Source organism: Lycium barbarum, chromosome 12 (assembly GCF_019175385.1).
Source record: "Lycium barbarum isolate Lr01 chromosome 12, ASM1917538v2, whole genome shotgun sequence".
In the NCBI taxonomy this organism is placed as follows: Eukaryota; Viridiplantae; Streptophyta; class Magnoliopsida; order Solanales; family Solanaceae; genus Lycium; species Lycium barbarum.
Genome location: NC_083348.1, coordinates 87,734,970 through 87,752,326, shown reverse-complemented (window position 1 = coordinate 87,752,326; position 17,357 = coordinate 87,734,970). Strand labels below are relative to the sequence as shown.

General features: G+C 31.0%; 1 protein-coding gene across 1 annotated transcript; it reads left to right on the top strand.

Moving 5' to 3' along the window:
• Positions 1-895: 895 nt before the first annotated feature.
• On the top strand, positions 896-5,565 carry LOC132622302 (alpha-farnesene synthase-like). Its single transcript, XM_060336888.1, has 7 exons — positions 896-1,104; positions 1,721-1,985; positions 2,210-2,555; positions 2,931-3,149; positions 3,684-3,828; positions 3,942-4,187; positions 5,172-5,565. Exons 1-7 carry the CDS (start codon positions 946-948, stop codon positions 5,469-5,471), a joined length of 1,680 nt encoding a protein of 559 aa, XP_060192871.1. The 5' UTR covers positions 896-945; the 3' UTR covers positions 5,472-5,565.
• The last annotated feature ends 11,792 nt before the right edge of the window (positions 5,566-17,357 follow it).

The window sequence follows — 17,357 nt, the reverse complement described above, 5'->3', positions numbered from 1 at the left end:
CTTACTCACTTTGGCGGATTGTCGAATGTTTAGCATAGTCGAAAGGTCGTTTCTATCGTCAAGGGAAACATTGGCAGAGAAAATAACGTTAGACTTGTCAAAATTTATTTTTTGGCCAGATTGCGAAGACCCGTATTAAAGATATGGACTATTGTCGAGACATTTGTAGAGTCAGCTTTAGCTAATAATATAAGGTCATCGGCAAAGAGTAAATGGGAGATGGGCATGCCTATTCTACCAATATTTACTGGTTGCCAAAGTTTTAGGTGAATTGCATGGTTAATAAGTCTGGTCAATGATTCCATACCAATGATGAACAAATAGGGTGATAAAGGGTCACCTTGTCTAATGCCCCTAGTGGGTGAAGAATAATTAGTAGGTTTACCATTAATAAGTATGGATATAGAAGAAGTAGAAATTGCTAGACTGTAACTGAAGAAAACCCCTATGGAAACTCTATCTGATAAATATGTAAACTTTGAGCTCGTCAAACCATAATTATTCTAAATAAAACGTCTCAAAGTTATGCATACTTTTAAAATCTAGCATGTCTTAACAAGCAAATAAACGTGTATCTCAACGTATGTCTATTATTACATAGAACTTCTGTAGGGTCTTTCTTCAGTCTCTGTGAACACCATCTATACTCAACAATTAATAAGGATTGAGGACCATGCCTTTATCAGAAAATATACGATTTGTGGCTCTAGGGTTTTTAAAATTTAATATCAGTGTATTTGTGGCTCAAATATGTACGATTTGTGGCTCTGGGGTTGTTAAAATTTAATATCAGTGTATTTGTGGCTCAAATATCATTTGATGTTTGACTTGCATAGAGTTCATCGTCTATATAAATCGTTACATTAATCAATATGGTCTATCACATTTCTGTTCTTCCCTTGTATCATATATTCCAGACTGTTGCACAATATCTTTTCTAAAAGAATGGCAAGTGAGCAGCAATCTGTCTTTTGTAACCAAATGCAGAGTGAAGCATTTGGTGAGATTAAGATAGATCAAAGCCTCATTCAACGACGAAATGCTAATTACAAGCCAAACATTTGGAATTACGACATCTTGCAGTCTCTTAAAAGCGAATATTCAGTAAGTGTAGTCGTTTTTTAGCCATGTGGACTCCCCTTTTGATTTTTTACTATTATTAACTTAGTTTTTAACCACGTCATGCACGAGGAGTAGCAAATCGACGAAAGTTTAATTACAAATTAATTAAGACTTTGACTGACTTCTACAATAATATATACACAATATTAAATTAAAGTATCAACTTTGCAAAATTGGATGAAGTTTTTCTGTTTCTTCTTAGTGGGAAAATGCAACAGTCACAAGTGGTTTTCCTTGTAAGACGTGGGCAATGCGCGACTGTAAATGAAGTTCAGGAAAAGACAGTATTTGTCTTATATTTCGGATGAAGACATTTAACTTTATATATACTAATAATGTAAAGAAATTGTATTACTATATTTTAACTTTTGATAACAGGTAACTTGTTTTATTGATGGTGACTGATCTCACTTTTTCATGAGTACTATATAATTATCTATAGTTATTTTTCAGATCAAGACCTGATAGTACAAAAGTTCGTTAATAATATCAACGTATAATAGTCTTAAGACTTTCTTTGATAAGTGGCTTGTTTAAATTCTTATTTCTTATGCTACATGATGATTGCTGAATAACTAGAGTTTATTTTTATATGTAGGATGGGAAATACATAACAGAAGCTCAAAAGTTGAAAGAGGAAGTTTTATGCCATCTGGCAGAAATGGTGAATCCATTGGCCAAATTAGAGCTTATAGACAGCATAAATAAAATGGCTCTCTCCCATCTCTTTGAGAAGGAGATCATGTTGTGTCTACAAGACATGGAATATGCAAAGAAGAAGGATTCTGGCGGTGAAATGTATCTCTATTCTACTGCCTTATATTTTAGAATTTTTCGGCAGCATGGCTATAAAGTGACACAAGGTACTCAAATATCTTAGAAAGTAAGTGAAAAATGGTTTAAAAAAAATTTAAAAAAATACAAAAATTAGAAAGTATTTGAAAAAATCTTGGTAAAAAAAAATAATCCTTTGACTCTCCAATTAATAGTAAGCAAGACACGTAAATTGAAACAGGGAGTGCCAAATATTGAAAAATTAAATAGCATTAGCTTTAGTTTTTAACATATTTACATATTTTTGAAACAGATGTATTCCTTAGCTATATGGATAAATTGGGTGATCAATTCGAGGTAGACGCAAACATGGATCCAAAAACAATGGTGCAACTATTTGAAGCCTCTCACTTGGCTTTAAAGGATGAAAATATGTTGAATGAGGCTAGAATATTTTGCACTAAGAATCTAAAAAGTTCAAATATTATTCCAATGGAAATGCCACTGCATTGGCAGGTGGAATGGTACAACACCAGAGGGAAAATATCCAAACAGGAAAATGAACAAAGGGGGCCAAACTTTAAACTTCTTCAACTAGCTAAACTCAACTTTAATATGGTCCAAGCTGAGCATCAGAAAGATCTGGTAGATATTCTGAGGTACAGTTAAAGTTCTATGAATTGTTAGTGCAAATGTATTTTACACTATTGGGGTATTGATTTATAAGATAATTACATGTCAATCTCTTGATAAGAATTAATGGGTAATTTGGTAAATAGTTAACCTACTATCAAAGGTAACAATTCACTGATAATGTTATTTAATTTTCTTTAACACTGTCAGTGTATATAATTATCATGCAGAGTTTAATATTGTTATAGAGTTTAGCTTTCATACGCTGACAACGAGAAAAAAGTTACGCTGGCAGGTCACCTACAAAATAAGAGTTTAAGTCTATGTATTGATAGTGTAAAAACAGGAAATAATTGTGCACAACAAAGTTGACATCTTGTCCTGTTGTTAATTCGTAATAGGTGGTGGAGAAAACTTGGACTGATAGAACATCTAAGCTTCAGCAGAGATAGAATTGTCGAAAGCTTTTTGTGGTCAGTTGGCGTTGCTTTCGAGCCTCAACATTCTAATTTCAGAAATTTGCTCACCAAAGCCATCACTTTCATTATACTAATTGACGATGTTTATGACATTTATGGCTCTTTACAACACCTACAACTCTTCACCAATGCTGTTGTCAGGTATACTTATTACATTAAATTAAAAGTATTTCACCATTAAAACCTTAATTATTCTTGCCTTTTCCTATGATGTAAAATGGTGGAAAGTACTTGTAATTTCTTGAAAAATACATCTTACAAAAAAAATGATTTTTTTCCAGATCATTCATTCCTCTTTGATCTGCCATAATAGTGTTAGACTATGTAATACTACTAGAGTTTAAATTATATAAGAACAGAGTGAAGAATAATTTATTACTGAGGAACAAGTTGTTTTTCCTATTTATCAATTTTTTTCTTCAGAGAAACGCATGTAAACAACTAGAGATAACCAACACCACAAAAAGTATCATCTTCCATGAAAAGATTTAATATCGTGCCAACTATGGCCTAAATGTCTTGAAAATATTATCTTCCACTGAAGTACGGATTCTTCATTATTTATGTGACAAATATCAATTCAAGAAGAGTATTAATTTCAAGCCTAAAACTTTAACATGAAACATTTCAACTCTTTGTCTATTTTCATTCTTTTTTTCCTTTTCCTCTTTTCAGATGGGACCCTAAGGAGGTTGAGCAACTTCCATTATGTATGAAAACCTGTTTTTGGAAACTATATGATACTACAAATGATGTAGCACTTGCAATTCAGCAACAAAAAGGTTGGAAATTACCAGTGTCCACATATCTACAAAAAGCGGTATATATACAATTACTTTTTCTCTAATTATCTTAATTCAATTATTGTCTAGGATTTAATTTAATCACTACATGACACAAAGTTAACACGAAAATAAAATTAAACGTTTTCAGTGGGCTGAATTTTGCAAAGCACTGCTTGTGGAAGCTAAATGGGATGCAAAGGGTTATACACCATCATTTTCTGATTATTTAGATAATGGGTGGAAATCATCAGGTGGCCCTGTGCTCTCTCTTCATGTTCTTCTTGGTTTAGCTCAAGATTTCACACAAGTTATGGATTTTCTGGAGAATGAATACGACCTTATACACAATTCCTCCCTTATAATCCGACTTTGCAACGACCTTGGGACTTCAGCCGTAAGTAATACCCGTCCGTTTCAAAATGTTTGTCTGGTTTTGACTTGACATGAAGTAAAAGAAAATAAAGAAATTTGTTGAATTTGTGTTATTAACAAAAGATATGTAGCTAGAATGTACCAAAATGCTTTTTAATCTTGTGATTTTAAACATGTCATGTGGAAAACTGAAATTAAAGAATCGCCCAAAAAATGGAAAGAGTCACTCTTTTTTAACGGAGTAAAAAGGAAAGTAAAACAAACATTTTGAAATGGAGGGAGCACATAATTATTTAGCAGGAGTAATATTTTCAGTTTCTATTCCTGCCATTATTATGGACTATGACATGTTTGGTCAAATTTTTAAAAGCGAAAAGTGTTTATTTTTCGATTTCCTTTATTACTTATTTTGGGGAATGAAATATTTGGCCAAGTTTTGCTAAAGAAATAAACGTTTTTGAGTAGTAGATGAAGTTGCTTTTAGCTTTTCAACGGCGGACAAAAAAACTTCTCCAAGAAGTAAATGATTTTTATTTTTTTAAGACAATATTACCTATATCAAAAAAATTAATTTTACCAAATTAAAACTCGTACTAAGTAACTTTCTTTTCTTCTCTTTTTTTTTTTTGGCAATTTCACACTTAAAATATTGGCTGAACACAAGCTATTAAGAAAAATACTTCTCAAATGATTTAGCCAAACACAAATTGCTACTCTCACAAAGCACTAAAAAAATAGTAAGTATTTTACAAAATAATTTATAAGTTAGTAATTACCAAAACATTTACGCTATCCTTGTATATTTTTAACTTGTTGTAGTTGTTTAATTACCTTCCTTATTTCCCAAGTTACAAATTCCTCTTATTATGAACAGTTACTTGTAGTTATTTTATTTATTAGGTGATCTGATACTGTAAAAAATAAAATCAAGTGTAAAAGGTGAATTCTTTAATTTTTTTTTTTTGAAGTTATGATTATCTCACATTTTCATGTGCTTAATTAACAGGCTGAACTGAAAAGAGGTGATGTGTCATCGTCTGTCTTGTGTTACATGAAGGAAGCAGATGTTGAGGAGGATGTGGCAAGGGAGGATATCAAAGACATGGTGATGGAGACTTGGAAGAAAATGAACAAATATTGCTTTGACAATTCAGCATTATCACTGGGACCATTAATAAAGTACATAATGAATATAGCGCGAGTCACACACTTCATTTATCAAAATGGAGATGGATTTGGTGTTCAAGATAGAGAAACTCAACAACAAATCTTATCTTCTTTGATTGAATCTCTACCTCTCGAATGAGAGAAAACAGTACTATGCAATACGCATATTTACATTGCTAAGAAAAAAGAAAAAGAAATAGTGAATATGTACTAAATCGCTTTTATTGTTTCAAGACATGAATTAACTAGACTCTTCTCCTCAGATATGCCATATAACACAACTGCAATTAACATTCCATAAAAGGCTCTAAATGTCGTTAAATGTCATGAAAGAGCGGGTTTGTCAAGGAAGTAAGCTTTTTCAGCCAGAGATGGTGACTGATGGACAAGGAAGAGGGAAGGGTGGCGGGAGAGGAGGTGGATGGTGGTGGAAAGTGTGGAGGTGGTGATAGGAGAGAGTGATGAAGAAGGAGAAACGAGGAAAGGAATTAAAAAAATAAAGCAAAATTTAAAATGGAATAGCCATTTTCAAGGCTTTAATGTGCTGGGAAATGGTTGGAAGTACGCACTCTACCAGATCAGCGTGTCGTGTCTAACAGACACAGTTTAACTTGATTTCAGATATTCAATAGAAACAAGATTAAGTTTAAGTGTCTAAATGAAAAATGTTGACAAGTTTAAGGGGCTATATAATTATTGACATAAGATTTAACAAAATTCGGCAATAATGTATTGTATATCCTCCCTTTAAACAGCGACAAAGTGAGGAGCTTCCAATTAACACGCCTTTTACCGTGCTAAAGTATGTTGCATATAGCTGGATGAAAGTTGGACTTTGTAATTGGGTTAAGCTAAAAACCAAAATATCTTCATTTAGTTCTTATGGCATCCCTTAAAGGATACAGGTTACCTTTTCAGAACGTGGACCACATTAACTATTCATTTCACACACCTTTCTCGTTTTGCACCTATGAATAACAACAGGACAAATTAAAATCTATTTTTCTATATTTCCTTCAAGTTAAAAAGATTTTCGATATAATTGAACAAATTTTAATCCTACACGAAGGCAAGAATAAAGTTTTTTGCACAAACCTTATGATCGACACTAATACTCTACAACGATGTTTTACCAACTTACTTCCAGAATCGACCATAAAGAATGAAATATGGAAAAACTGAAGAATTAAAATAGTTCTCTTAAATTTTTCCTTTTCTTTCAAACAATTTTTTTTTTTTTTTTTAATTTTGGTGTTTGGATCGAGTTGTTTCAAGAAGAGTTGGAAGAATTTAGTCTTTTGTTTTGTATTTTATATATGATTTGAAGTTTATGAATTCCTATAATAATTTCAAATTAATTTACAATGATAATTATGGTTTCACAATCAAATATTTATCTTCATATAAATTTAACACATATATAGAATATGAAAAACTAACTATTGGATTAACTAGCTCGTAATTAAAATTTTATATCTGCCTCTGTCTCCATTACCAACTCACAACTAGGTGTAGATAATTCCTAAAAAATTTAACTGGACTGTCCGAGTCATCATATCATAAATTTTATATCTGCCTCTGTCTCCATTACCAACTCACAACTAGGTGTAGATAACTGGACTGTCCGAGTCATCATATCATGGGGCTGCCCGCATGTGTTAACTTGCCATATAAATTTAGTCATGTCAGTAGGTAATCACCTTACAGCTATTAAAACGGCATTATTTGAAAGAATTTTAAAAAATATTCTTCGACCCGTCCTAACATCTTCTTTCACCATGTAACTTATCGTGGAGTTTAAAAATTAAGGGGTTGAAAATGTGTGTCATTTATATATTACACTAGATAATGGGAAGCCCGTGCACGGGCTCAACACGAAAAATGAGTTGGTATGATAATAAAATTATGAAAGTTTTATAACATAAATACAATTACAATTCAAATAGCATTTGTTATAATTCTATATTTTCGTGTACAGACTAACGGGTTGAGCATTAGCTTTGGCGAGCTCCTTGCCTTCCACGATTGAAATGAAGGGTTCAAATCAGGGGCGGATTTAAAGGGGCCTGAGGGGGTTCACCCGAACACCCTCGGCAAAAAATTACAGTGTATATATAAGGTAGATTTTCTGTATTTATGTACATATATTAACTTTTGAACACCCTGAACAAATGCAAAAGGTTAGCTCAAGCGGTCCAGGGTGTTCAAAATTGTCTCTATTGTCCTAGGTTCGACTCCCATTGAGAACATTATTTTTTTATATTCAGCTTTTATTTTTTCCGAACCCCCTGAATGAAAATCCTGGATCCGCCACTGGTTCAAATCCCATTAATCGCGTATAATTCCTTTTTCCTAATTGCTCTCTTTCCGGATGTAATACAAAGAATTTTTTTTTGAAAAAAGGTACAAAACAACTACTGTATCTTAATCCTTTTTAAAGAATATGTGTAAAAAAAAGGAATGTGTACACGCATCTTAGTGTTTTTCGGGTTCAATTTAAATCCACCTTTTTCTTTTAATTTTCTCTATGTTTAGCTCCAGTTTTTCATGAACTTATTATGACTCAGTTTCGGATACACCCCTTATATTTTAAAATCAAACACTTATACCTCCTATGCTACGAAAATTATACACCTTCACCCTATGAGGTATATTTGTACTAAGTATATTAAAATGTAATTATTAAAAATAAATTACAATTATAAATAAGAAGCTTTTTTATATTTATTTTATGAAATTTAATAAAGAAGATAAATATTTCTTTGAATATCTTTATTCACGCATTTGATTAAAATAGAGAATACATATTTCTGAAACATGTATCTTTAGAAACTTATTAATAAGAAATGAATACAACTTACTTAGTAAGGTATACCAGACTATTAGTTATAATTTCCTACACTTTAAACATAATTTACTTTTATTTTATTAAAAGATATAAAAATCTTTTAAATAGTAATAATTAACACATTTTTTTTTAATATTCTGTTAATTTTGTACAATAACCAAATATATATATATATATATTAGGGAAAATGTGCAAATATACCCTTCAACTTTGCGATTTAGAGCAGATCTGCCCCTCGTTACAAAAGTGGTGCATATATACCCCTGCCGTTACAAAAATGGTGCAAATATACCCCTGCAGTTACAAAATGGTGTAAATATACCCTTTTCACTAACGGAATTTTTTTAAAAAATCATTTAATTTATTTTTTAATTAAAAAAAAGTCTACCTATATTTTCTTTAGTAGACATAATTTTCTAAAGCCACATGGTAATTTTTTTTCTGGTGTGTCGGGTCTGGTAAGTTTCAAAAAATATCTCCGTGACTTTAAAAAAAAATTAAAGTCATTTATTTTTTTACTTTAATTTGACTTTTTTTTTTTGTACCATTAGAATACTTTCTTATCCTACATGTGCTTTGAGATCGCACTTGATTAAGTAAATATAGTTGCATGAAGCAACATAAGTGCTAACCTGATTTTAAAAATTAAAAAAAATTAAAAAAAGCTAAAACTTTAGGTTATTTCGAACGTCAAGCATCTGTAGATCTACTAGTGATGAAGTATACATAGGTGGAAATAGACTAAAAGGATGGCTATACGGTACGACATCTCAATAAAATCACAGAAAATAAAAAATTCCTAATAACCTAACGTAGTCTATTTCCACCTATGTATACCTCATCACTAGTAGATCTACAGATGCTTGACGTTCGAAATAACCTAACGTTTTAGCTTTTTTTAATTTTTTTTAATTTTTAAAATCAGGTTAGCACTTATGCTGCTTCATGCAACTAATTTTATTTAATCGAGTACGATCTCAAAGCACATGTTGGATAAGAAAGTATTCTAATGGTACCAAAAAAAAAAAAAAAAGAAGAAGTCAAATTAAAGTAAAAAAATAAATGACTTTTAATTTTTTTTTTTAAGTCACGGAGATATTTTTTGAAACTTACCAGACCCGACACACCAGAAAAAAAAATACCATGTGGCTTTAGAAAATTATGTCTACTAAAGAAAATATAGGAAGACTTTTTTTTTAATTAAAAAATAACTTAAATGATTTTAAAAAAAATCTGTTAGTGAAAAGGGTATATTTGCACCATTTTTGTAACTGCAGGGGTATATTTGCACCATTTTTGTAACGGCAGGGGTATATTTGCACCACTTTTGTAACGAGGGGCATATCTGCTCTAAATCGCAAAGTTGAGGGGTATATTTGCACCTTTTCCCTATATATTATAAAGCTAGACATAGATAAGGTGATGTGACACCTCTCTATGACCACTATTTCTATTTATCTTTTTTCTCATTTTTTGAGTTTTTATCTTAATTTTGCTATTTATCTTATTTTTAAAAAACTGAAAATCTCTAAATACATTACCCAATTAATGAGAAAACAAAACTGAAAGTGTCTAAATGTGTTACCCATTTAGCAAGGAAACACATCCCTTTGAGAGTGCAGACGTGCAGTAACATTTCACCCATAAATTCTCTATTTATTATTTTATCTTAAATGTATGTCTCCTTACAATAATCAGCCCACGGAGCATACATGATACAGTAATAAATAAAATATCATTTATGATTTATTTTACACCTATGGAGCCAATATAATAGCAAATTTAGTAAATACAGTAATTACTTGAGGTATCTATCATGACAACAATCTGCTGCCCCCATTTACAGTTTTTAAAACCTTTCATTTCCAATGCCTTTTCACTTTCTGGTACCAAACGAAGAAAATTAATGGTGATCCTGCAAACATTATTATGACACAGAATAAATTGGGTATGAGACTAGAAACCAGATATTACCTCTTCTGCTATTTGCGTTTCTTCTTTGAACCCAGCTTCCAGAATTCCTTCTTCCCTTAACAAATTAAGTTTTCATGCTAAATCATTACGATTGACCAAAGTTTGGCTTTCAGTAACTTCGAGAAGTAAATCAATTTGACATTTACCAATTGCTTCTTCCAAGTGGAACTGCATACGCGAGCACTGGTTGACATTCCCAAAAAATAATTGTTTGCCTATGATGCAAAGGTATTTTCATCATTTGGCAATATGCTTATTTTGATTCCCAGGAAGACATTTAATTTTAATGATTCCTAATGTGTATTAATCACTGATAATTACAATGACAATTAGTTCCTCTGCATCTTGATACTCTATTTCTTTTTAGTTTTTACCTATACTAGTATACGTACCCGCGCGATGCGCAGATCGTTTCAAAGAAAAAAAGAAGGGAGAGATAGTAGAAACATATAAAATAATGATCTTATTACAAACATTTTATATGGTATGTATAACTGCTATTGCTTCATTACAAACCATTTCATCAAACAGTATACAAACTTTTAGGTCAATTGACTAAATGGAAATAACAAAACAAATTGAATTAGAGACAATATCATTGATTATAATTCTATGCACTCATTAAACAACGTTTTAAGGTAAGGAAAAAAATTGAACATGAAAATAAAATATCTTGCATTTAGCTATCCAGACCCCAGAGGATATAGAAAAATGGCAAAATCATAATAATTTTTTTTTATAATGAAATTACCTATTATATATGAAAGATTTAGAGGGAATACAAAACAAAAAAAGTAGAGTCAAAAGGAGATTTGTAAACTTTTTTTTTTTTAACTATGAACGGTACATTCCACAACGTTTGCTTCATTCTGCATTGATCTCCTGGCCAAGCTCTCAACTTGCACATAAATGGATTAGAATATAACGAAATTCAGGTTAGTGTAGGCGCTTATTTTTAGGACAAAGTTGGAAGATGAAAATGATTTTTTTTTACTTTTTATTTTAGAATTTTGCATGTAAATTTCAATAAATTTTTATCATCTGAAATTAAATTGGACTAACTATCTATATTTTTATGCTCAACATTTTTTTTTTTGTTTTGCGTTTCCTGTTCTTTAAATAAAGTCACTATCAAAATTGACATAAACACATTTTTTTTTTTAATTTAGCATGTGGAATTCAGATTTATCATCAAGCATCTCAAATTTTGATTTTTAATTTCTAGTTTTTTGTTTCATTTTCTTTTAGAAAAAATTAATACTAAATTAAGTTTGGGAATCAAGAGAAGAGACTTCAAATTGATCCTTTCTTGGTGATCCAAAGCCAAATTAGTAAGGAGGAAATGCATTAGAAATATTTAACAATTTCAAAGCAATAAACTCACTTTTTTTAAACTCTAAAAATCAACGTTCTTGTGTCCTAGGATGGAAAGGAAAAGACAAGAATGTTGAGTAGATAGCTAAATTCCTTTCTATTAGGTCTAAACTATTAGTATCATCTATGACTGTAAATAAATTATTTCTTTTATTTACTTCATCTATGTAAATCTCAATCACCATTTAGAGCCCGTTTGGATTGGCTTATAAGTTGCTTATAAGTTTTCAGTTTTTTTGAGTGTTTGGCTGGCCAGCTTAAAGTCATTTTGTGCTTAAAATAAGCTCAAAAAAATAATTGAGCCCATTTGACTTAGCTTATCTAAAGCAGCTTATAAGCTGAAAACAGCTTATAAGCCAAAAAAAATAAGTTAGACTACCCCAACTTATTTTTTTTAGCTTATAAGCTGCAAACAGCTTATAGGCATAAGTCCATCCAAACAGGCTCTTAGTACTGAATTTTCAACCTAGAGGAAAAGAAACTTGAGTATTCAACTTACATTAAACCTGCAGAACAAGAAATTATCACTGAGGCCTAACCAAAACACTAACTACAACTCAAAAAGATTTATTTGCTATTCGGAAACCACCTGAAAACTATTTTAGCCTAATGGTAGGAATTAGGAGAAAGGCATCAACTCTCATTATAATTACAATAAGCTAAAAATATACTTTAGGTTTTATCTTGAAACTAATACCTATCTTCAATTTAGATTCAAAATTTTTAATTATTCCACTATTAATTATTTTACCCCAATAGACGCTTTCTAAATATCCTTCTCCCTGCCTTTTTTCGTAATAAAATCATTTGTCGCTGCATACGACTCCTTGTATGTGGATATTTAGTAAGAGTTGCCACCAACTACTTATTTTCTTGGCCTATAAAATTCCAATCGATTAAAACATAGTGTGATTCGTACAAAAATGTTTTTCAAGCACTAATAGGAAAAAAATTGGGAATGTTGCTTCTTTTTTTTTTTAAAAAAAAACAAACTAAAATTATTTCATCAAAAAGTAAAATATAAGAAACGTGCACACTTAATCTTATTTAATTATGACATGAGATTGTTGATATAAATCAAAGTGGGAGGAACCATGACAAGCGGTAAATAAATCAAAACTTTAAACCTGCCAAAAGTTGTTCCTTCATGATACTATAAAAAAAAAAAATTATATATATATACACACACACAAAACAAACTTTCTTGGAAAAAAGATGAAACATTAAACATACCATAGGAGCCTTCCTTACGGACAAAAGTTGTCAAGTCCTGCCGGTAAGGAACTGGATCTCCATATCTCGTATATACCTGCACAAAGAAATCAGATGAATAATCTTTAAATTAAATTAAATAAATAACTTCACATCTATAAGAAAACTATTTGTTGAACACCAACTTTCAGTATTGATGATGAGACTATAAATTCCAGGCATATAAGAGAATTACCTGCCAAAACTTCGTGTAGTTTCCCCTCTGTATTTTCTTCTCTGAATTCTTTGAATAGCTCATCATTAACCTCGGCAGAGTTACGTTGTTGTGCCACAAATTTAAGCCTTCCACACGTATGATTTCTAAATCTGCCATAGAAGTGAAATTTAGTGCATATTACATATTTCTACTGTTTAAAAAATTCACAGGGAGGAAAGGATACATTATACACAACCTGATCCAACATCCAAGATCAAGATAAAGACAAGAAACAAATAGAAAATGAGGCAATAATCAGGGTGTAGAAGAAAGAAAACTCACGAAAATGCCATCGGCAATTGTTTCAAAATCAGTATATGATTTTGGTTCACACGAATTTATGAACATCTTCCCAGCCACACCCACCAAAACTCACAAATTAAATTTTAAAAAAGGAGAAGTCCCAGTCCTGACTCTGCATGCACTCGCCAAGTATCTTCATTCTTTTTCTTTTTTTAATAGGAGAAAGTGCAATGAGCAGTTGTGATTAGAAAATTAGAATGTACTTCTCAAAAGTGAGGAGTGGGGGACGTGTATGTGAAAATGGGGAACGTGAATGTGCATTTGCATTTTTTCAGAAAAATTCGAATTCACATTTTTCCTAATAACAATTAGGGCTCAATATATATCTTTTAACCTAAATTCAAATAAGTTAGTTAGTTAGAATTTACATTTTGATTAAATAGTTAATTTAAAAAATCTGAGAACTTCCGGAAAAAAAAGTCCTAAAACGTGCCTTAAATTTAAATTATGGCTGCACGGTTTTAGGAGTCCATTGTGCATAAATAGAGCAGTTGTTTTAACCGTATTTTTCCTAAAAAATATAAGATATTTAATTTACTTCAAATTAAAAAATAGTACTAACTAATTATTAACTAATTAACTATTATTTGTCCTAAAACTGCCACTTGTCATAATTCTACGATGCCACTTGTCACAATCTTAGGCCAAACTATCCTCTTTTTAATAATATATAGATATATAGACTGGAAATGATTTTTTGCATGCTATAGCTTACTTACTCTGACCTGATATTGAATTTTAAGAATGTCGTACTCTTTTCTTTCAGATTTGGATGTTGATCAGGATTAATGCTTCGAGTTAGAATTTGTAGGATGTGGGATTCCATTAATCCTAAGAAATATGAAGAGTTGATAAGTTTAAATATGACATTCATTGAAGAAAAAGAACATTAATACATGATTTATATCCTTTTATGTAGAAAAGGTACATTAATACATGATTTTTATGCTTTTATGTATAGATTCTTTAATTTTCAAAACACATACTGTGATGTGAAGTTGGGTACAGGCAATTGAAAAAAAAAAAAAAGTTTTTCCTCTATATTAAATTTCATGTTCCTAAGTTGTTGCTTATATGACCTTTCCGAGATGACATATATAACTCATGATGTTTAAAATTTAAAAGGCCATGATGCTTACCATAACTGGTCATTATGTATAACGATTACATGGCCATAAGAACCACTATGAATCATGTCAATAGTTTGTGAAATACAATATTCTTGAAAGATATACATTTGGCCGATGTGAAGATGTCAATATAACTCATGAAAGACGTCATCTACTTCCATAAACTTTTGAACGTATATTTTTTAGCCAAGTTTGTAGCATACTTATGCACTAATATCTACATATTTCTAAGGTGAGTTTAGAATGATTTGTTATATTCTGAAACTTATCTTTATTATATGTTATTGAAAAAAAAATTAAGGATTTGAATTATATACACAGACAAGATAAAAAAATTATATTGTCATAGTAATTTAACAAGTTATAGCAAGTTATCATTTTTATCAGATTAGAGTTTAGATCACCTCTTTCTCTGTCTCTCTCCAATTAAATTGATATCAATTTGATGAGCCATAGGTTTTGGATTGTCATTTATGATTTAGGGAACATCAATAGGGGTTTTGACTGTTGAAATAAAAATAGGATGAAAAGAAAAGATAGAAATATAACACAAGTAATAAGGAAAGGAAGAGAAAATGCAAAGAAAAGTATCAGGAACAAGGGTATTTTAGAGACATGAAAAATGCTAACTTCATTAAACGCAAGTGTCCAACAATTTATACTAAGAAACAAAATAATAAGAAAACAAAGAGCATGAAGGAAAAAAGCAAATGATATTTCAGGTCTGCAGTACCTAAATTTTTAAATTACCTTATTTTGTTTTTGTATTTTAAATTTTTTTGGAACCTTTTATTCAAGTTTTCATATTACTGAGAAAATGGATTATTCCATTATAGATGTTTCTTACAAATTTATTTTGTCAGAATTTTATATAGGATGTTAGTAGAATCTTCGAAAGATAGTAAAGTCATAAAAACTTTTTTATTAAGAAAGATAAGTTTTTTATTATAAAATTATTCTATTAATATTTAATTTTTTCTAGACGCGCGAAGCGCGGACAAGTACACTAGTGTGGAAGTAAAATTTAATCATACCTTATATCTGAAATTTTTTCTTCGAATGAAACAAATAAAAAAGCTTACCGTAAATATTTATGCTTATATAAATGGAGCAGTAATGATCCGATCCATGCAAAATATCACTACTTCATCGAGGACCCCACGCATGACTTCTTTTGTAATGGCTTAAATGCCCTCAAAATGAATTTTAATCTCCAATAACTAACATGTCGATCCATGTGGCTCGCTGACTCTTCTAATATAGTATAAATATAAATATAAATATAAATAAGGTGAATTGCTAAAATGACATCTTACCGGCTTTTCTGGGACCATATTAGCATTCCCAAACATTCCTTTTAAAAGAAAAACAAAATTCTGCTGTCTATAGACATAGTTGAGTTATTTTTTCATTATAAATTTAATATTAATTTATGTTTTTAGTGTAATGAATTGAAAATTATAGATTCTATTTAGTTGAACGTTTTTTCTTCGACAAAAATTGTACATCCATGATTTGACTGAACACAGTTTTCTCCCAAAGAACAAAAAAGAATTTGCTTTTTTTTTTTTTTTTTTGGGTGGTTGAAAAAGGAAACTTAATATGCATCTTTACAAACTAAGGTAGCAGAGGAAGCAAGTTCCTGGGGCCTGGGAGAATTTAAATTGATCCGTAGCTAGTTTAGGTGGATGCTGTTTCACATGTAAAGCTTGTTTATGAACATTAAAATTGCGAGTAAGCCTAATATACAATAAACAAAAATTCGGAAGGAGCTCCTTCAATGTCAAATTATTATTATACTTAAGTTTAGCAATATGACTGAAGCACAATCCAACCAGCTGGAATTATCATTACCTAGAGGCCAGAACGAAACAACATTTTAACAGCTTAGGAAAATTTGTTCAAGAGTTTCAGGGGATGCATTACATATTGAGCAAATATTATCTTGGCAATCGCAATATGATAAAGATAGAATTTAGAGGGTAAACGATTATGATATTTAACAAAGCAATAAAAAGAACTTGATTTTATTAGGCGTATTTAATTTCCAAATCCACGAAAAAGTATTATTTAACGGTAGTTAGGTTGGTGAATTGGCCCATTAACGAAAAATATGCAGTTCTGGTAGAGAAGATCTCATTAAGGGGGTCGCAATTTCGAGCCTCTGACAAGCATCTAAGCAGTTCTTTTTTCTATTTCTTTTTTAAAAGAAAAGAAAAGATCCCATTAAGGGTAAGAGACAATATTGGGGAGTCAATGCACTGCTGTTGTAGTGTTAAAGGAGTAGCAAGAATGGTGTTCATGATATTAGTAGGAAAGTGAATTTGACAAATCCCATGCCCCATTAACAATGGTTTGGCTATAGCAACAATAACATACCCAATATAATCTCACAAGCGGTCTGGAAAAGGTGGTATGTACGCAGACCTTACTCCTACCTTGTGATGGTCTGGCTAATTGTCAAATTTAATTTGTTTCTTGTTTATTAGGGGACCCTCAAGTTGTTGTCTGAGGGACAATTGGTGTTGTCTCCATGGATCATTCCAAAAGTTTATACAAGTACCATTCCCTATAATCCAGATTTGTGGCACAATTTTTCCAACCCTTGAGTTGTCTACGAGGACCTTACTCCTTAGCTACCTTGTGAGGATTTGACTAATTGTCAAATTTGCTTCGTGTTTTTTAAAGGGACCCTCAAGTTTATGTCTAAGGATCAATTGGTGTAGTCTCCGTTGATCATTCCAAAAGTTTATCCAATTATTCTCTATAATCCAGATTTGCGGCACAAATTTTCCAACCCTTAAGAATGTTACACCAAGAAGGTGAGAGGCCGACAATATTTATTAATGAGAATAGACGCCAAAAAGGACCTAGGATTCTTAAAAAGTTGCCCCACAAGACTAGCAATCAAGGCCTGATTTTTAGAAA